This window comes from Sparus aurata, chromosome 20 (assembly GCF_900880675.1).
Source record: "Sparus aurata chromosome 20, fSpaAur1.1, whole genome shotgun sequence".
Classification (NCBI taxonomy): Eukaryota; Metazoa; Chordata; class Actinopteri; order Spariformes; family Sparidae; genus Sparus; species Sparus aurata.
This window is the reverse complement of record NC_044206.1, coordinates 17,819,620-17,841,515: the sequence shown is the minus strand read 5'-3', so window position 1 is coordinate 17,841,515 and position 21,896 is coordinate 17,819,620. Positions and strand designations below refer to the sequence as shown.

At 40.7% G+C, this 21,896-nt stretch overlaps 2 protein-coding genes and 1 long non-coding RNA gene across 6 annotated transcripts in view; 1 reads left to right on the top strand and 2 right to left on the bottom strand.

The window, feature by feature from the left end:
* The window catches only part of tbata (thymus, brain and testes associated), an 18,367-nt gene extending 9,337 nt beyond the window's left edge, over positions 1–9,030 (bottom strand). Inside the window, exons 1-3 of one of the 3 annotated variants that reach the window (XM_030400511.1) lie at positions 8,944–9,030; positions 1,312–1,387; positions 825–1,051 (exon numbers count right to left, since the gene is read on the bottom strand). In XM_030400511.1, the coding sequence (XP_030256371.1) occupies positions 825–1,017 (193 nt within the window). In that variant the 5' untranslated portion in view covers positions 1,018–1,051; positions 1,312–1,387; positions 8,944–9,030. The other 2 variants (XM_030400513.1, XM_030400512.1) reach the window with 2 other exon arrangements.
* qrfprb (pyroglutamylated RFamide peptide receptor b) lies at positions 8,925–21,862 on the top strand. Its single transcript, XM_030400510.1, has 7 exons — positions 8,925–8,945; positions 9,022–9,413; positions 12,675–12,833; positions 13,850–13,911; positions 15,484–15,719; positions 17,061–17,158; positions 20,497–21,862. The coding sequence occupies exons 2-7, from the start codon at positions 9,023–9,025 to the stop codon at positions 20,898–20,900; spliced, it is 1,350 nt and encodes a 449-aa protein (XP_030256370.1). The 5' UTR covers positions 8,925–8,945; position 9,022; the 3' UTR covers positions 20,901–21,862.
* Positions 14,273–16,672, bottom strand: LOC115571249 (uncharacterized). Of its 2 annotated transcripts, XR_003981897.1 has the most exons (5): positions 16,192–16,672; positions 15,808–15,894; positions 15,553–15,678; positions 15,043–15,123; positions 14,273–14,965 (listed from the first exon to the last, which is right to left on the bottom strand). It is a non-coding gene; the product is annotated as an uncharacterized LOC115571249 (long non-coding RNA). The 2 variants fall into 2 exon arrangements; XR_003981896.1 differs by lacking the exons at positions 14,273–14,965; positions 15,043–15,123 and having other exon boundaries at positions 15,544–15,678.
* Positions 21,863–21,896: the final 34 nt, after the last annotated feature.

Below are 21,896 nucleotides of genomic sequence, written 5' to 3'. Positions count from 1 at the left end.
ATTCCAACAACTTTGGTGATGCCGGACATTTTTCTCTAGCGCTGCCAACTTTGAAATGTTTTTTGTGATTTTTTTTGAACAAAATTTGGCACAGATATTAATGTCGCCCAGAAGATGAATCCTACAAAATGTGGTTATACGCTTATTCTTTCCTCTACAGCACCAACAGCAAATTATCCCAACGTTACCTTAATGCGTTGGCAGCAAATGTTTGACAGTCACGCATGATTACAAGATGTTGTGTCCTAGCAATTTTGGTAAATCCCCTGACTTTTCCACTGGTGTCCCCAGCAGGTTGATATCTTTGGTTGTCCATATTGTACCTTCACAGTCACTTGACAGATTGCTGTGAGATTTGATGCAGACATCTGCTCTCCAGGAGATTAATCGTAATACATTTAATCCCCTGATTTTTCAAATTTGACATTTGACAAGTGAGCAAAGCAGCAAAAAGAAGCCAGTGACAATGATACAATGGTTACCTTCTGGTTACCATTTCAAACTCGACCCCCAACTGTTGAGCGCTGCTATGAACGGAGACGGATGGAAAAACTATACACATGGCAACCCACTTCGGAAAAAGGGGCAAAAATTAGCCCAGGTGTCATGTTTCCTTTTTGACTGACTGGGAACCAATAATATATGTTTACTTCATGTATTTATTGTGCTCCTTATGTATTGCAGTCAGTTACAATAAATAAATACATTTTCAAAACACCCTCTGACATCTGTGCTGAAAAAAAAAGAGAAAAACACATCAATTTGCTGCAATTGACAGAAGCGTATGGCAGGGCTTAATTTAATCTTCAAATCAACCCACTCACCTTGAATATGCCTCACCCTGTTCGGATGAGGATTGTGTCGGGAGAAGAACGAGGGGTGACTCAATGTGCCAAACCGCGGACTGCTTGTCGTCAGGTTCTTGGTAAATTCGGCGGTGAACGGCACCTGAATGGTCTGACTGTGACTCCTCGCTCCTGTCGTCGCACGGGAGTGTGGAGTCCGTGCTATCGACATTTCTTGGAATCACAGACGAAGGTTTTATTTAAATCTGAGGGAATTAAAAAAAAAAACCTGTTAAGACCCTTTCTGATGTGACAGAAATACTGAAATATAAATATTTTGATAGCACACCTGCGTACAAACACTTGAAAGCTAAAATCCAACAAGGAGCACGGCAGAGACTTGATTCACTACAGGGGAGACCACCACGATAACTTTCAAATTGGAAGAACACATTTATGGTTCAGGTTCTACCAGAAAAATAACATTACAGATTTTTAAAAACAGAACTCTGAAGATTGACTTTACCTCTGAAAAACAGACTCCAGCTCAAAACCTTTAGTCCTCCAGGCTCTGTGTTGCCTCTGTTGCTAAGAAACCTGAACTAAACAAGAAACAAAGGCATCCGAGCACAATGAGTGATTGGCATTCTCAGACAGCTCATTCAGACCGGACATTCATATGCAAACTGTAATAGAGTTTAACTATTATATGTTTAATCTAACAACTCCAGTCAAGTTCAGCCGTGTGACTCATCTCATTTTAAATTTGAATTATTATTTATTCAGTTCATTCCGTCACGAAAACAAAGATCTTGGTCTTCTGATTAAAACCTTTTTAAAATCTGAATTTACATCACCATGGCTAACTGCATCAAGCCTGTTGTCCTGGCTTGTAAAGATGTTTTCTGGTGATGTTCTTGGATTCATCATACACGTGCTGGATTCCAGATGAGTTTTCCACAGCAGTTTTTTCAAAGACAATGAGACTCTGCTGTTCGGTCTTTCTTGTCAAGTAATATATGCAGTTAATATGCAGTGTTTTTTTGAGCTGCAGCTGGGGACATGCCACCAACAATGGGGACTGTCTAGGGACGCCCAGTCACTCTAATTAACCACTTTGATGTTTGCTTCTCTACTACTAATTACTGCTAAAAAGCTAACATTAGCGTTTTAAGAAGATGGAGGATATGGTAATCGGTACACTACACTTGCCCAAAAACTGGACTCACCAATTTGTTATCATTGCAAGTTAAACGTTTTGATATACCTGCTTTTTTCCTAACGTGTGTCATTCTGCCAGATGAAAAAAACATTAATGAAGAGAGTGGGTCATTATCTCTGTAATGCTCTCTCCATTTACGATGGAAAGTACACAGCAATTAGACGAGTCCTCAGTCTGCTTTCGTGATGTATTTTCTTTTCCTGATGTTTTTTGGCTTGATACCCTGAATTGTCTCTCTGAAGTGCACATTTTGTCGTCATATATACAGTTGCTATGCCTTATTTCCAGTGAGTTTGTGACGGACCGATAGGCTTACAGCAATACAAGAAGTCACGCCACAAGCAGTACTAAAAAATTTGGAAAAAAAAGTAACTTTTTTTGGAGGGCGGGAGGTGCAGAATGGTCTCATATCAGAGTCCTGTTGGGTGACAGGGTTATTATCTCTAGGCGAAGCTCATTACCGGCAGGTGAAAGAAGTGATTGGTGAAACTGTGCTTCACGGATAACAAGATCCTGTCTGCTGCTCAATAGGACACTGATGAGGACTGTGGGCACACTACTATCAACTATGTAGAAAGAATTATAAAAATTGCCACTATGTGCAGCAGGAACACATTCTCTCTGTCTCGCCTGGTCTGCCATGCATGAAATGCACTAGTAATTTGTTGTGATTTTAGGAACCTGGCAAGCAATGTATATTAATTATTCATTTTGAAGATCATCAGTTTTTTTCAAGTTTTCTGAATTACCTCTTCCCACCTTCATTTCCTGTGAAGAGTGGTGGATCAGTTGCCAAACTCTTTGCTCACTCAGCAGAGAAGGTGTTGATTTAAGGTAGGCAGGATATATCACCATGATTCTGTTTTAATGAGTTGGTAGTGCTGGTGTGAGTTCCTCGTTAAGTCGTCACTCCAGCTTGGTCGTGTGTTCCAATAAACCCGACCCACATCATTCTTTCTATTTCAAAGCATACAAATATCAAAAGATTTTTTGAGAAGAATCACACGAGATTACTGGCAGCAGTGCTTCTGTCTGCGATCTGCGTTTACAGACATATTTCCTGGTGGGAAGTCAGTGAGGGATCGTGTTATTGTTGCTGCATGAGTAACATCTACTACTTGGTCCCCCACAGCATTAAGCCCCAGCACGGTATTCCAGCTAATTACTTTAATAACATAATCATTTCATGATCACCATCTCTATTATTTTAAGAGGTTTCTTTTTAAGTGTTTTTCTTTTTTTTTAAAGTTTGATAGCAACGTTGAGACATTTCAAACCTTATAAACTGGATGGTATGTTACAAAAAACCTTCCAGAAAGATACGGAAACTGTTTGGAAAAGTCATCCGGGGCATCTAATCCGAAATCGATTACATCAGTCCTTCCAGAAAGTTTTTTTGTGATTGTTGGGAGCAAAAATCCTTGATTATGCGGCACGTTTTCTTAAAAAATGCGATGGAATATGCGGGATATTTATGCAATTTTATGCAATGAAATTGCGGGAACTTGCAAAAATTGCACGAACTTGCAAAAACTGTGGTTTGATGAAAAAGACAAAAAAAAGTGATTCCCCCAACACCCTGTTCTCACTAGGCTACTACCTTAATGTAAAGAGTCATTTCTTATTACTTCCTATGATAAGCAAGCATACTACATCACAGAAAGTGCTGGGAATATTTAAGTTCTCAGCTTGTTTTATTTCAGACCTTAATAAACATATGGCTCAAACTTGCAAAACATTGATGAGTCAAACAAGTTCTGTAGCTTTACAAAAGGAATATGCTACAACTTCTGTAAAAATGAATAAATAAAATATAAAAAAATAAAATGTGCTTCCTGTTTTACAGAGGTAGTGTTACAAAACAGACATCTTCTGTTAAAATAAGTGCTTCCATTGCACAAAGTGCAATCTCTTACTGTAACGTAAATTTACATACTACTAATATACTTACAACTGTAAGGTTTTTGAAACTAGTATGATTATTTGTTGGCAAATGAGACTGATTTGCGTGCTTCATCATGGCTTCATCACGGGGTTTGCAGCTTTTTCGACATGTTCACGTCGTTTAATTACGTCACTTCATAACGTTCCCATGGCAACAGGGGAAAATGGCTGCTCTTGTGTGAAGTAAACGCAACATTTTTCAACTTTCTGCTAAGATATATGTGACTTTTTTGCAATGAAAATGCGGGGATTATGAAATCATGCAAGCCCCGCATATTTTGCGTAGAAATCCGCAATTTATGCGGCGAAAGTGCGGCGTATCTGAAAAAATGCAGCCCCCGCATAAATATGCGGACTTTGCCTGATTATGCATTGAATTATGCGATCGCATAATTGCGTTTTTCTGGAGGGACTGATTACATGTATAACTTTGAAAGTCTGTTGCTTGTCATGACATTCCAGAGTTACTTTTGCATCCGTTTCCTCTCCCGAGCATTGTTTTGTACATTTTCTAAGCCGCCTCTAGGACATATGTTTTCTGAACAATACATTGTTTAATTCCTTCTTCTATGCTGATGATACACAAAAATCTGGTGAAATCATTAAATATTGTCCCACTGTTTTGAGCTCTGAAAGGCTGGATGGTCCAGAACTTTTCAAATATCAAACAGAGGCTCTTTTAATGCAACTTTTTCTGTTATCTATCTGTACCGTTCCCTCACAGCTGGCTTTTATTTTTATTTTAATTTTTTTTGCAATATTATTTGCCGCGCTATTGACTTCAACACTTCCACTGACCTGAATTGTACAATGGTTCTTCCTTCCATAGCTTACTTTAAATAATTTATGCTCCCGCTTTTTTTTTTTCCCACAGATTTTGACTGCAGTTCTTTCGCCTCCCTGAGTTCAATTATTTTGACATCTGCAGTGAGTCACAGCCTCAGGAAGAGGCGGCCTGGTCTGTTTCAGTTTAGACTCCAGTTGCATGCTGAGTCGTCTGTGGTGAAGGGTATCAGAAAATCAATGCCTGAAACTCACTCTCAGGGACTTCTCGTTGTTTACCAGGTCACTTTAAAGTTACTGCACCAATTTTAACCTCATGCCATATTTCCTCCTTTTTACAATATCCTGTCTTGTTATTCCATCCTCTATGAATACTTTTATTTATACATTTTAACTTTTTGACTCTGAAAACATCACATAAATGTGTTTTTTTACACGTGTATACGGTTGAGATGTCTGATGTCTTAGATGTCTGGATTTTTCTCTAAACAAATTTGCATAGAATTTCAGAGACATTTTGACATTTTTTGAAGCTCAGCAACAAGCATCTTCCTTTGACTTTAAAAGTTAAATTCATTCAGCAACGTAAAACTACACATGATAGCGATGGGTTGGCACCGTGAGCCAGTGGGAAATGTCAGGTCTGGTCCCCGGAAGGAAGTAGCCCATTGACTTTGTTGATCCCTTGACATTTGCTCCATGAGGTTGAAATCTGACATTTTGAGTAAATGCTCATCAACTATTGGACAGACTTCCATGCAGTTTGTCTCGGACATTAAAGCCCCACATTAAATTAACTGTTCAACTAGAGCCATCATCTCGTCAGACATTAAATTGTCCAATACGATATTCCCCGTTCGCCTCATTGCACTTTTATTTACTGCTATTTAGCATGCTGACTGGCGAAACTAAAGATGAGGACCATGGTACACATTACATGTGCTGAACATCGGCATGTTAGCATTTTCACTATTTGCATGCTGATGTTAGCAGTTAGCTCAAAGTACCGAGGCACCTAAATATTGCCTCTTAGAGCCAACAGCATGGCTACAGAGTGTTCATTTTGCATATTTTAAACAGAAACTGTGTTGACAGGTCTCGGGGTGGACAACTGGTTATGTGTAAATAAAAAATATGTGTTTGTATCATTTTTAAGCTCCAGAGGAAGCTGCATGGAATCTAATAGAGTACCTTCAATGATGTCACTCAGTCAGTAAGTTGCATCTTGGGTAATGTAGGCACCAGGTTTTGAAGAGGAACAAGAATATGTTGAATAAAAGAGGTGCTAAGTCTGGTTCTGCTCTATCTATTTTGGTCATCTGTTTTTAAACTGACCTTAATGAGTCCAACAGTGTTTTAAAGATGAAACTTTAGACTAGTGGACTGCTCTAAGAAACCTGACGCCTACATTACCCACAATGCAACATAGCCAATGACAGACTTCACCGCAGGTAGCTTCCCCTGGAGCCACAAATGGTTTTACTCTTTCACATTATGCAGTGGTGGTTATTCTTTAGTGGATGCCTTTGTGACTCAGACTGCTGTGTACACCACATTTATTAGCCAGTTAAAGAAAAAAACATGATTCTACATCAAGTTTACTTTGGCGTTAATCTCAAATATAGCATGTCTACTGCTGGAGCTCGTTTACAACAGAATCTCCTCAGTAGTCTTTGTCTTTTCTGTTCCCGGAAGTTAATTTAATGATTCTTGTTGAGATATGTGATCTTTTTAACCTGAAAATAATTTTAATACGCTACAATGATCTCCAAAATGTTGTCAGCAATTAAGTAGGCAGATCAATTACCAACAGCCAAAGACCAATATCGAGGTTTTTGTGTTTCTTATGAATACAAATTTAACGGTGTAATGGTTTTCCAACCCATCTGGATGATCAGAAGTGTCTCCTTCTCTATATATTATACATTTTATACATGATATTATACATATCATATCATTTCCTCCAGGTCATGGTCTGTATAGAGGAGGTGGCCTAAGACATTACTTATTACCCACTTACAATGCTGTACTGAGCTCTCTCCCCAGACAGCTTAACAACCATTCGCATCTGGGCTCAGCTAGCCTTAGAAACCCACATGAAGGCCAGTTTGACCAACGACCCACAAGTGGTCCTAACGACTCTGACACTCAGAGCTCAGAGATGTCCTTACCAACTCTGTAAGGACACTCCCACACAGAGTTTAAAAGCCTGCCAACCACTCTCCAATTAGTTAGAACTGAAGAAGCCTCTTGGATGAGCAGTGAAACATCTAAATGTGAATAAAACGAATAAATGTGCACCGTTTAAAACCGAATCAAGTCCAGCTACCTACGATACAGCATGTAGATTTACAGAACTTCGTTGCTCAATCTGTCAGTATATCCTCTCATGAGAGAATATCCGTCCGGTTATTAAACCCTTTTTGGCAATCTGGGCAGAACTTTGATGTATGAACCAAAAGTGTTATCTCACCTCCGCATATACACTGTGACTAATTGGCAAGGTGGATATGTATTTTAAGTGGCAGGAACAGAGCAGGACAACTCAGCACTGATGGCTGCTGGGTAGGAGATGAATCACCGCTCTGATGTGATATAAGAGGCCCAGATTGGACTGAAACGAGACACGGCATAGACCAGATGTTGTGCAAGCTCATGATCCTTGAAAAAGGAAATTTAATGCAACTTAACAGAGCAAAAGCGAGGCAAAGTATAAACTGGTACAAACTCAGTTGAGCTTCTCAGTTCTGTCGAGCTGTAGCTGTTATACAAAGGACTTCCGAAGAACAACTTTGAATAGTGGTGTATTTTAACAGTTACACCTGTGATTGCAACTCCCTGAAATTGAACTTCTCAGCACGTCAAATGACATGTGAATGAGTCACAAAAGGGCCCATGGTGCTAAAGATACGGAACGAGCTCTCCTGAGAGGTTTGGATCGAGGGAAATTGCAGTCCACCGCTCATGTAATGACTGTCTGGATGTGACAAATAACAACTCTCCTGCAAGCATTCATACATGTGCATTGGTAAAAAAAAAAACAGGGGGAAAGGAAAGTTGTCTTAAGACATATTAGACTGTTCAAAAACAAGTGTGGAAAACTTTTATTTATTCCACTCTTTCTTCTTTTTCAAATCATGTCACCTACATTACCCACAGTGCAGCTGAGCCAGAGAGTGAGAACACTGGAGGCAGTTTTATCAGATTACGCGGAGCTTCTTCTGGAACAAAAGCCTTTATGCTTATTTTTTCACATGTAGCTGTACTCTAAAATACCTGTAAATACAATTTATTATGTAAAATGAGTGGAGTTAACCTTTGAAGCACCACAAGTAAGTACTCAATATGAAGAATAGCATATTTTGGAATGTATATATTATATAATTGGATTGACTAATTATTCAAGCTAATTTAAACTAATTTAAACAAATTATAGGCTACTGTCATTATTTTATTCTTAATGCATCATAACTAACGGGTTAATTAGTACCTACTACAGTTCGAATAAATATAACAGAGTAAAACAATATTGCCCTCATTATGTAGCGGTGGGTGGGATGTCATTTTAGTCAATATTAAAGGCACACTACACAGAAGATGTGGAAGAACTTCACTGACTAAACAAACAATCTCTCTTTGTTTTTCATGGCTGAAGTAACTTAATAAACACTGGTCATGCTTTTTACCTGTGGCGGACCCTGCCACCTCTCTAGCCTCAAACAGTATTCAGGGGACCGTATTTTCCTCTAAGAACAGCTTGTTTATTGAGTTATGGAAGAAATATATATTTATGATTTATCACCTCAAAAATATTAAAAATGAGTTGAATTGAAATGAATGAATTTCTTCTCCAAAACTACACGGTGCCCATTTTTGAATAAATACATGAAAAACAAATGTTTAATAATGGTTCATTTCAAATTAAAACATGTTTATCAAACTATACTGACTCATTTATATCACTGTATTACATACTAATATATAATTGATTACATTTTTATGCAGTTATTTATTCAATATTGACTAAAGCGGTTTTCCATAGTGGAGTGCAGACCTGTCATTGGTGTTCACCAGCTCAGCATGGACACACACAAACTCTCACTCCCTGACACACACGCACACTCACGCACGCACAGAGCAACAGCTGCAGCAGGCAGCAGCATGTCCTGCTGGCTGAAGGAAGCAGCGCAGCGCAGCGCAGAGACGCACCTGTAGGTTCAGGAGAAGACTTAATCTCTCACACTTCATAATTTTTTCCAATTCTGACTTTTTGCCACTGGTTTGTAGGATGGCAGCAGCAACAGCAGCAGCGGCGGCGGCAGCCTCGACAGATTCAGGGCACAGGAGCAACAAGATCACTCCGGAGGTGCTGCAGGAGATGCTCCAGTACTACAACCTGAGTCGCCAGGAGTTCATCAGCACCTACAACATCCAGCCGCTCGTCTACATCCCTGAGCTGCCCTACAGCGCCAAGACCACCTTCGTCATCATGTACATGGTGATCTTCGCCTTGGCCCTGGCCGGGAATAGTTTGGTCATCTACATAGTCGTGAAGAAGCGCGCGTTTCAGACGGCGACGGACATTTTCATCTGCTCCCTGGCGGTCAGCGACCTGCTCATCACTTTCTTCTGCATCCCCTTCACCCTGCTGCAAAACATCTCCTCAGAGTGGTTCGGAGGTGAGCTCCAAAACCTTCCCAGAACTTTTTAGGTTGTGTTTTTTTAAAAAAGAGCATGTCACGCGTAAAGAGTCATTACCTACAAGGGCAATAAAGTTTTTTAATCTTGAAAACGGAGGTAATATTTCGTTTATGGGTGATCGATCTAAGAAGTTCTAATCTGAGAGCATCTGTCCGACTTCAGCCAAAGTGGACAACTTTACTCCTATTTGCACTTGGGAGGACTTTAAAATAAGTAAATGCAAACATGTAGGCATGTAGCCTTTGCATTTCCTTATTTACCTGTTAAATGAGGACGCAGAGTCTTACGCGTCCTCACTCAACAGGTAGCCTACATGTTTGCATTTTCTTATTTACCTGTTGAATGAGGACTTATAGTCTTATGCGTCCTCATCCAACAGGTAGCCTACAGGTTTGCATTTTGGTCATCCCAAGTGCAAACAAGGGTTATTCATGCACCAATTTAAAAATGAGCGACATGATGTAATCAGAAGATAAATATCTATATTTTTTATTTAGTCCTAAAACTTACTAAACGGCCTGTCTTTGTGTTCATGACTGAATAAACAATTGAATAAAGTGATCTTAGAGGACAACGCAATTTCTTTGTTTACATGTGGCAGACCCTGCCACCTCTCTAACTTCAAATACAGTGTTCTGGGGACCCCGTTTTCCTCCGAGTGCAGCTTGTTTGTTCACTTGTGGGAAAAAAAATACACATCTCTGTGTTTTATTACCTCATTGATATTACAAATATTAAAAGTCTGAGTTGTCATGTACAAGCACAAAAGCAATAATGGTAATGCAGTCTGTAAAATGTGTTATTTACTCTTAAAAGCAAAGTAATTATCGTGTTATTGCAGCTGAAAATAGCTGAGTGAGCAAAACCACTAACTCTGCAAGTTACAGTGTAACGACGCAGGTAACAAAACACTGATATGCACTTGCATTTCTTTTATTTTCGATTTATTTCATTGCAATACGTGTGCATTAGTCTCTAAACCTGTTTTCATACCATGTTTTCAGAGCACTTTGAATTGTATTCTGATTTGTTTTAAAGGTGCTATACAAATAAAGTCTCATCGAGTGATATCAAGGAACTGACAAAGGGAACTGAGAGAAGCTGCAGCAGGAGCCAACACCTCTAAATGTCAGACTGAGCCCTCAGGTCTCCTCAAGGGTTAGAAATAAAAGAAACCACATTTTCTTTCTCTTTTTTTTTCATTCAGTCACAAACCTGAGGCGACTGACAGGAGGAGGGAACAAAATGTCAAACCCTAAATCTGTGCCACTATAGCACTCAAGGCGAGCGCACAATGTAACTCTGAAGCATTTTAGATGCACTTTCTCGCTTTTGTGTAGGCCAACAGAAACCAAGCAACTGGCAATATAGTGCACATTGATGCAGTTGTAGCCTTTAAGCATTGCATTGCAGGGCTCTTCTGTTAATGTGATGGACACCTGACTATATACTTTACTCTTCTACAAAACACCAGAGAGTAATTTCGATGAAATATTGTTCCATTGCCAGTATCTGTAACCCCTGTGGTACACACTGTCTAGAGATGTGCACTTCACATCATAGAACAGCTGACAGCGGCGTATCATAGCAATAGGAGCTCAGCTCGAAGCATGCGCTCCTATTAAAAATGCGGTCACAATTAGTTTCAGGTAGGAATATTTTTTTTTTGCCCGGTGTCTCCGGGGTTTCAGCTTTGTCCTTCATTGGCTAAGGAATGTGGGTCATGACTGTTCAAGTGTTATCGGGGATGGTGGTTATGAGGTTTTTAATTAAACCTCGCAGGCAGGGTCGCGGCCGTGCAACTCGCACTTCTCCGTAAACCAGGCACGTGCTTCCACTTTTTGCTTCAAGAGGAAGAGTTCGAAGCCGATCGACTCACCTGCAAACACACCTTTAGGACCCTGCATTCAGAAACATCAATGGACAGCTGCTCTTTTGTGCATACTTTTGTTTTATTCTTTACTATATATTGTCACATGCGTCGACAATATGAGGTTGTAAGTGTTTGTGTCTGTTGCTCATCTATTCTTTACATTGAGAACGTTTGCACTCCTCTCTGTTGGTGACATATAATGGGTGAGACGATGTAGTTTGACGCATGGTTTTGCACAAACCTAATGTTTTTTTCACCCACAGCAGGTTTCCACTGGTTCTTTATGAAAAATGGGCAAAGAGGTGGAATGGGAAGAGCCTAAGCGCATCTATTAACCTAGCTCAAAGCTACCAAGCTAGCCAAGGCCAACAAACAATCAGTTGTTTACGTTTATAGAGATTTATCTGTTGTGTGAGTTTGATCGCTGAAACATCCATGCTTATTTGAGTTACTCGTGCGAGTTTGACCGCAGCTTTACAACCAGCATCAAAGGCGTGTGCGACAGTTTCTTTTTTGTTCTCATGCTGTCTTTTCTTTCTCCCATCGGCTCTCTGTACGTTCACCAAGAATAGTACATTTTCCCAGTACTTTTGCAGTGGATTTTGGCAACTCCACACTCGCTGCTGTAGAAATTCAGAGGCGAGAGTGAAGAGAAATCCACCTCTCAATCTCAGAAGTTTATAAAACACACTATGTCCTGTCCTTGACTCTGGGCGTTAAATCTTCCAGAAGCTCTGGGCTCCCTGCTGTCTTCTCCAGAGCTTGCCAGCTCCAGCAACAGTCTGCTATTGCATGATAATGGAAGACACTGGTGTCTGTGACTGGAGAAATTGGCTATAGAGACCAAAACCGCGTGTGACCAGGCTGTAAATATGTTTATTTCTGCTGTCAAGTTAAGCATTTTAACATGGGATCTCTTGGGGACTGAATTGCTTTCAGTGCCAGCCTCAAGTGGCCATTCGAGAAACTGTAGTAATTTGTTACATCTTCATGCCTTAATTTTTCAGCCCCGAAGGCTGACATTTGGTCTAAGACTGTGATAAGAAAGAGCCAAGAGGGTTCACTGAGCTGATCTCTGGGGGTGAGACAGCTGTTCCACAGGTCAGCCAACCCCCGACCTTGTTCAGAGGACCTGAGAGGCCTCGTAGAGGTGTATGATATTAGTAGATCACTGATATACTGCAGGGAGACTATTAAAAGCTTTGTCGCCAGAGAGAAGTTGGTGAAGTGATGTCCACACCGAACTGACAGCTTTTCCTCTTTTCCCTGTCGAACAAAAGGAGTGATGTGAACTGAAATAGACGTGCCTGATTATCTCGGCTGCCGCTCACTACCTCTTTGTTTCACCCCTCCAATTTTCCTGCAGGGGTTCTCGTTTGCAAGACGGTGCCCTTTGTGCAGACGACAGCCATAGTGACCGGCATCCTCACCATGACCTGCATCGCCATTGAGCGATACCAGGGCATTGTCTACCCGCTGAAAATGAGGAGGCAATACTCGTCCAGAAGAGCATACAAGATGCTAGGTATTCTACATCTGGAGGAGTGTCTTGTTATGCTTTTAAGAATGGATGTGTTTGTTTGGTTTTTCCCCATGTGCCACACACGTTCACGATGGCAGCCAAATGATCATGCTGCTTCTGGGAAATTCAATTAAAGCTAAACTCAACAATGGGATTTTCTCCAGGCTGCACGGGGCTGTGAGGTGTTTGTCTCCCTGCTTGAATGGATTTCAAGCTTAATGTTTACATGTTTCTTCTTTGCATCCTTTCAAATAAAGCTGGAATAACCAATCGGCTTGCCTAATGAGCACGTTTAGCAAAGAGCATTGTTGAGATTTGGCAGGGGAAAGAAGAAAAGAGATTGCTCATTAGGCATTAGGGAATGAAAAGAGCACTGTAAATATTATAAAGGGTGCATTTTATATAGTTTATCCTCACTTAGTATTGCTGATAACTTTCATTCTTGCAAATTAACATTTACTTTTCAACTGTAGGAAAAGTGCATGTATTTGTCACTGCTCTTTAGTGATGAAAGGTGATCAAGAGTTACTGGATTTTTATTTTTTTTGTAAATCTGAAATCCAATCGATACCAGTCGTATAATTAAGATATATATATATGGCTCTGGTCATAAGTGAGAATAAAACCAAACTGTCCTACAAACAAACTAGTATGCTGTAATGAGTCATGAGTATGTTCCTTTAGTACACCAGAAAAAAATCTCCTTTTTTCACAACCTTACATCGGCAGGTGTGGTGATTTGTTTTCCAGACCTGTGGCGCCGAAAGCAAAGAATAGCAGAGAGACCTCACAGAGACCCGTCGTGATTGGCAGCCTGTTAATTACAGGAAGGATTAATTCAGTTGTGCAGCTGCTTAGACTGCTGTTTTGGTGTTAGTCACCTGCAGGTTTCTCTTTTTGAACTTCCATGGCAGCTGCTGAATGTACAAAAGCTGTGTTCCCCGCACGTGATTTATAAAACAAGCCTTATCGACAGATTGCCTGTGTTTATAAATGTTTTATCTCTCTGTATCCTGCAGGGCTGGTATGGATCGCCTCGGTGATAGTGGGTTCGCCGATGTTGTTTGTGCAACAGCTACAGGTGAGCGGTGCCCTTCACAGGGAGCCATTATCTTGCGTTATATGTGGCCTCTTTCAGCTGTGACTGCATTGAAAAATCACACTCTTACTGTACGGCTGATTATAGCAAAAACTGATTGAGTACTGAAGAGCGATGAACTGCTGTAAAGTCAAGACGGTACATATAAAGATCTACTCGCTTTTAAAGCCAAAGAAACTGGAAAAAAAAGGAAACTGTGATGGAAACTGAAGAGTTTTTGGACTACGACGTAGCCTGCCATTGAATAACAACATCAGTTACGTAAACAGAGTCCACCTCTCTGTCGGCTTGCAACACTGACAAGTGCAGCAACATGATCTGAGATGTTGTGGTGGAGAAAGGTCTCTGTAGAGACATGGTCAGTCCATTTCATTTTCCTGCATATATTAGCATAGATTAGCATGGCTCGGTGGCTGTGGCTCAGGGGTAGAGCCAGCGTGTTGTTATCAGAAGGTCGCTGGTTCCATTCCCCTGGTCTGCATGTTGAGGTGTCCTAGAGTAAGATACTGATCCCCAAACTGCACCTGATGTGTTGGCCGGCACCTTGCATCGCAGCCACCGCTGTCAGTGTATGAATTACTTTAAGTCGCTTTGGACAAAAGCGACTGCTACATGCCCTAAATGTAAATGTAAAAGGCTTGTGGACCAGCTCTCTTACTGTATTTGCTGTGAGGTAATTGTCTTTTCTGGTGGCACTGTCGTGTTCCTACACTGTTGTACGTCTCGGACTCCTTGACTTTTGTTTTGCATCGCTGTTTTGGCGGACTTGGCAATTTAGTCCTTGAGATAACTTTTTCAAAACACAGAGCTGGTTTTATTCATACTGTTGTCGAATTCTTGATAATGATGATGGTAATTTATGTAGCTGAAAATCTTGCCAATAGATCTCAGTGTTGTGCACTCTACTTGGTACTGAAGGGATGTTGTTGTTGCTGCTGTTTGATTACTGCCTGTTGAATATTGCCTTGCATGGTCTGTCTGTCTCAGTGGACCTGATGTAGGTGTTTTATGAATATTTTGCCTACTGCAGGAGCTTCTGTGAACGGGAGACAGACTGTCAGCCACTATATTATTCCTCTCATGTAGCCACTCTCTCTGCCTCTTATACAAGACCTCTCAGTCCCAAGAGTTGAGCAAAGATAAGATTATACTCCGCCGGCTGGTCCTGCCAACACACATCTGGACACGAAACATCTGGCCCAAGCGGATCATATCGAAAGCGAAAGAAAATTATATCAAATAATTGACAAAAACAACAAAGCACAAAGTGAATTAAAGTAAATTAGTAAATCAATTTGACCACGAATAGAGAGGACATGAGGGCAGAGTAACTGACCTCAGCACTAAATATTTCTAAGTGATCATGAGAGTGTATATTCAAACTGTATATGTTATCTTAAGTCTATGGATCCTCTTGTGAAAAATGTAATCATTTATTTATTTGTCCCAAAATTAAGTAGATTGAAGTATTACAAAGTGATATCAGATGTTGAACGCCAGAACTTCCTTATTTGTTCCTCCAGGACTTAAACCTCTTCTGTCCTCCATCCCAAGGTGAAGTACGACTTCTTGTACGATCACTACCACGTGTGCTGTCAGGAGAGTTGGCGCTCTGTGACTCACCGCCAGGTGTACACCACCTTTATCATGGTGGCTCTTTTCCTGCTCCCTCTGGCGGCCATGCTGTTCCTCTACACCCGCATCGGCATCGAGTTGTGGATCCGCAAGAGGGTGGGCGATTCCTCCGTCCTCAACACCATGAACCACAGAGAGATCAATAAGATCTCAAGGTAGGTTACACATTTTTTTTTACATATTTTTCTGTGTTGAGAGTCTCAACACAGAAAAATATCTAGTATATAAGCATAATCTCCTCACAGGGTAGTGTTGGCTACTTTTTTAAAATTCCAATTGAAGCAGTTGTTGGCGTTTGCAGTTGGGAAGCCAGGGAGGGATCACACCCTCCTGCTGGTGACAGGGACAAAGAACCGGTTAAATAGTCTATAGATTGAATAAATTAAACAGAGTTCAGGTTGTCACTATCTAATATAAGTTATGGTAGGGTGGGGACAAGTCTTCATCTTTATGGTTCTATAGACCCATTCAGTCCAAATTGACCTCGAGCTTGCATGACCTACTTTGCTTCTGAATGACCTATTGGTGAATCGATTTAAAGTGTTTTTTTTTTGTGTGTTTTTTTTTCCTTTTTGAGAGTGCATGTGACAGGCAAGCATTCAAAGAGAAGTGGCGTTAATGTTTGACCTTCACTGTGCAGGCGGATGTTCAACATCAGAAGACTATTTCGCATCCATCCTGCTGAAAGAGGAATATCAAACAAAATAATATGATTCTCTGAGTATTTTGTAAGCCAAACGTTGTCCAGTATGCAAATTACTCCCCGTCTAACAACAAAAGCAAAAAGGCAGGCGAACGGAAAGTCCAAGGAAAAACTTCAAGAGTCACAAAACTGAAGACAAACCAGAAGCCACAGAGAGCTTAACACCAAGGACACACAAGGACTGGGGTAACAGGCACAGGAACACAGGAGACACACACCAACCATCAAAGAGTGAGGGGAAAACACAGGTTAAAACACACTGGAATGATGAACTAAAGGAAGAGAGGAGTACACAGAAAAATAGCGGTTAAAAAGACAAAGACAGGAAGTGGAACACTAGGATATAATACACAAATTAAACAGAAAACAAAAACCAAGAACCCAAACAATGACGGATGAATGTTGTCGGACTGCTGTGCACTTTCACAGAATAATTACAGAAAAATTACAGATCTTTGGTTTCTACGACGACTAAAAACAAAACAAAACAACAACAACATTCTGACTTTTCAGGACAGCTTCCTTTCAGAAGAGAAACACAGACTAAAGACGGGGGTCAGGACAACATAGGTACTGAGTGACATCTCCAAACTGGGGAGAACAATGTTAAAAAGGGCTTCAGTCCCTTCAGGTGTGCGATTGGGAGGGTCTATTGCTGTAGCTCTGTGCCTAACTGTAATGTAAGAGTGCTACCCTATTGTGACCTGTTGGGCCTTCTGTAATGAGTCAACATGCTGTGATCTGTCACCTCTCACATCAGGGTTTCTTCACTTTTTTTCTTCACCTCCTGCAGGAAAAAGAAAAGAGCCGTCAAAATGATGATCACCATCGTTCTGCTATTCACCGTCTGCTGGGCCCCTTTCCACACGGTCCACATGCTGTTTGAGTACTGTAAGTATTGCTGGCGTCTGTGTGGTAATGAGCAAATGAAATGGGAAGTATCTCTTAACACACAAAAAAACACATTTCACCTCTTACTCTCAGTGCTATTTATTCATCTAGTTGAGTTGCTGAGTAACAGAGATGCCAGCTGCAGAGGTTTGACTTCTCTAGAATATTTTGGAATCTAAAAAAACTCAACAGGAACATCTCCAGAGATCATGACCTCGTGATAATCCACAGACCCTGCTGAGAGCAGTTTCCTGTAGCAACTATTTTCACTCTCCCAAACCAGACACGGCACAGAGAGACAGCTTCAAGGTCCTGGTACACTTTGTTAAATGCATCCACCAAGTCTTTTCGGGGGGAGAAGGCAAGAGAAGATGGGGCCTATTTAGTGGACCAGCAGACGTCTTGTCTGTCCGCTCTGTCTTGCCCAGAGACACTCTGGCAGCGGAGGGTGAGTGACACCGAGAGGAGCAGGATAAGACTGGGAGGGGGCAAATTACAGCTCATAAACCTCAAGAAAAACAGACAGAACCACACTATAAGTTAACAGTTTGAGCCCTTGAAGACCTTCTGCCCAAAATTATAAAAGAAGATCAAACTGGTTTTATAAAAGGTCGTAACTCCCGTGACAATGTCAGGCGCCTTTTAAATGTAATTCAGGCTTTCCAGCAAAGAGATATTGATGGTCTGGTGCTTTCTCTAGATGCTGAGAAAGCCTTTGACCGAGTAGAATGGACTTATTTATTTTATACTCTAAATAAATTTGGTCTGGGTGATAATTTCATTAGATGGGTTAAAATTCTTTATGATAATCCTCAGGCAGCTATTTTGACTAATGGGCTGAAATCGGACAGTTTTCCATTGTACAGAGGAACGAGGCAGGGCTGCCCCTTATCACCCCTCTTGTTTGCTGTGGCCATGGAACCGTTGGCAGAGGCCATAAGGATGACACCTGCTATACAGGGTCTGGTAGTCAATTATGAGCACAAAATGTGTCTGTATGCAGATGATGTTTTGATATTTATTTCCAATCCAGAGACATCAATACCAGCTCTACTTGATATTATTGATCTATTTAGCACATTTTCTGGGTATAAAATCAATTTGACCAAGTCCGAAGCTATGCCACTTGGGAGCCTTAACTCAATACCGGCTGCTTTACCTTCTTTTCCCTTTAAATGGTCCCCGGCAGGCTTTGTATACTTAGGTATATTCATAACCCCTAAATTCAAACAAATGTATAAAGCAAACTTTGTCCCCCTGTTGGAGAAGGTGAGGCAGGATTTGGAGCGTTGGAATTCTCTGCCTGTCTCCTGGCTAGGACGTATATCCCTGATTAAAATGAATATATTGCCTCGATTGTTGTATCCTGTTCAAATGATTCCTGTCATATTTTCAAATAAGGTGATGAAAAACCTGAATAGTTGGCTAAGTTCCTTCATATGGAGCAAGCGCAGACCAAAACTTAAGATGGCCACTTTGCAGCTTCCAGGTTCTGTAGGGGGCTTAGACTTACCAAATATCAGAACATATCAGCTGTGTACTCACATGAGGTATATTTATGACTGGGTTGTAAATAACTCAAGCTCTATTTGGTTGGAAGTTGAAGCCTCCCTTTCTAAGTATCCACTAAGGGACTTACTGTTCTTCAAGAAATTTAAAAATATTAGACTGAGTTGCAATAACCCGATTACAATTAACACACTTAGGGCCTGGAGATCAGTATGTCGACTTGAGGGAAGGTCTAAGTTCACATCTGTCTTCACCCCCATTGTGAATAATCCTGATTTCCAGCCTGGGATGTTTGATGTTGGTTTTAAACAGTGGGGGAATAATGGTGTTCATAGACTGAAGGACTTATTCTCTGATAATGTGGTTATGACATTTTAACAAATGATAGAGAAATATTCTGTCCCCAGACATGATTTCTTTCGTTATTTGCAGATAAGGCATTATATCTTGCACTCTACTACTTTAATTGAGAGTCATGAAAGTTCACCTGTTGAGAATTACTTTTCTACAGATAAAGAGATATCTATAAGTCTATTTTATAAAACTATGTATTCCGCACCCACTGTTGGGCTACAGAAGCTTAGGGGCGCATGGGAAAGGGAGCTAAACATCACAATTGATGATGAGGAGTGGAATGATGTTTGGAGACATGCTAAATCAATTTCAGTCTGCAATCGCACCAAAGCGATACAGTTAAAGATTATACACAGAATGCACATATCCCCCAGTCGTAGGCACCACTTCAACCCTGCTCTCTCACCCATGTGCCTTAAATGCAAGATAGAAATTGGTACCCTAACTCATTGTTTTTGGTCATGTTTGAAACTGCAAATGTACTGGTCTAGTGTGTTGTCTGAGATACAAAAGATATTGGGCCTAGAACTGGAGATGGACCCTGCGTCTCTCATACTGGGCCTCCCAAGCCGACGCTTAACGTCCAAACATAATAAGAGGTTGTATTGTATTCTTACATACGCAGCGAGGAAGAATATTTTATTGCAGTGGATTAAGGAAGAAGTACCAACTGTTAAAGGCTGGCAAAGAGTGGTGTTTGATCTAGTGCCATTGGAGTACCTGACATGTATATTACATTCAAAAACAGACCAATTCTGTAAAGTGTGGGAGCCCTATTTGAACTATGTGGAGCCTGATGTCTCCAACATCATGCTGCAGGGATTTTCTTGACTGCTCATACTGTACATTATTACTGTATATTCAAGTATTATTTATATGGATCTGAGCTGGTGTTCTTGTGTTCTTGTGTTTTGATATGTTTGTCTTGTCTACTTGTTTGTTTTGCTTTTTATTTTCATGAACCATACTGTGTAGACATCTTTTACTTGTAAAAGTGAAAAGTTTAATAAAAATATTGATAAAAAAAAAAAAACAGTTTGAGCCAAGCGTAGAGAATGCGACCAACCGCGGCAGAGTAGAGCAGGTCTTACAAAAAAAAAACAGAGGGTTCCATAGTAAGGCGTAGCATTAGCAAGCATCTTGTTCATTAGTATATGTATGCACCCTTCTGCGCAGTGATACGTAAAGAAAATAGTTCCGACATGAAACTGCTCACAACAAGTTCTGTGGATTATCCTGAGTAACCCAGTCATGATTTCTGCAAAGAGACATTGCTGCTGAGTTTTTTTTTTTAAGTATTCTTTATTTTTTTTGGCACCTCGAGTACATCTCTACACTCAATTCACTGGAACTGCACAAAAAAAGTTTAGATAAATAAATAGCATTAGTGTTTGATTTTGGGGTTGACTGTCCCTTTAAGTGCACATTTGAAGTCTCTGTTTGGTTAATCATTTTGACTTCTGTCTATTGTCCAGATGACCTTGAGAACAAATATGACGGAGTCACACTTAACATGATCATTGCCGTCGTTCAGGCCGTCGGCTTCTTCAACAGCTTCAACAATCCCATCGTCTACGCCTTCATGAACGAGAACTTCAAGAAGAGCTGCGTCTCCACCCTCTCCAAATGTATCCGGAAACGCAACCAGCAGCGCGCCGCTGCGGTGGCGCCCAGACTGAGCGTGCAGTTCATCAAACCTCAGAGTAGAGAGGCCTTCCCCCAGTCAGACGAAGGGAACAGCTCACAGCGGAACTCGGCAGAGAAAGCCCCCGCAAGTTCCTCGCATGGAGAGAGCTCGCTGGAAATAATTGGCCTGGGGGAAAAAATCTCCACCATCCAAACAGAACTCCCGGCAAACACCTCCTCCCAGGTCAAATGAGTTGGAACAAACTCAAGGTTCAGGTGTTTATCTGTTGAACGTTATTCTCCGGTTTGCTGCGCCTACCAGCTGCACATGTATGTGTAGGATGCAATTATCACAGCTGCGGTTCAAACTGCTTCAAAAAAGTCCACCAGCTTGAAGGCATCTCTGTAGGGTCAGTAGTGAGAGTGTTTGTTTCATTCTGCTAAGGAGAGCAGCAGCAAGGAAGGAAGCAAAGGTCGTGAAAAGAGGCAGTTTTCCTTTTAAAGTTTGGTCTGGTCAGACAATAAAACAGCAGGTAGTCTTGTGAAGCACAAAAATTATTTCTGTTGAATGTGTTTGAAATCTGCAGGACATTCAACCTCTCAGCGAGCATGTCAGAAGGAGCCACGTTCAATGTCATCCCAAATGGGCAGGAACTGTTACCAGGGGAAATTGTCTGGAAAAGACAGACATCGAGGGCTGTGACCTAACAGAGCCATACTTTCAGCAAAGAATGACCGAGATGACGCTTCTGCTTTCACTGTGCAGCTAAATGTGAATGTAAACATATCAACTCAGCTCATGCAAAATGACTCGGTTGCAAACCTATATTTCTTTTTTTTTTTCTTTTACCGTTTAGTCTCTTGGACATTTTTGATGCTTTTTAAATCTTATTTAAATGCACTTCACACTGCCCTTACATCCCTGTACAGGGGACGACATGGTTGCAGAATTAATGTTACTTAATGGTGTTGTGGACAATATTTTTGTAATGTTAATGTCTTAATGAGTCTGCAGTGTACGTTATCATTCTGGTGTATATTTTAAGGTTATTCTGTATTTATATGTTCAGTAATGGCAGCTTGACTTTTATTCATGGTTCTGTAGAGGTTGTTGATTTTAAAGATAATTTTAAAAGATACTCACTTGTTTAAAATAATCTTTCTTTTAAATGCAGATCAGAATAAATTTATATTGAATAAAATGAGCAATGACAACTTGTTTCCTTGTTTTCAGCACACGGTTAAATTC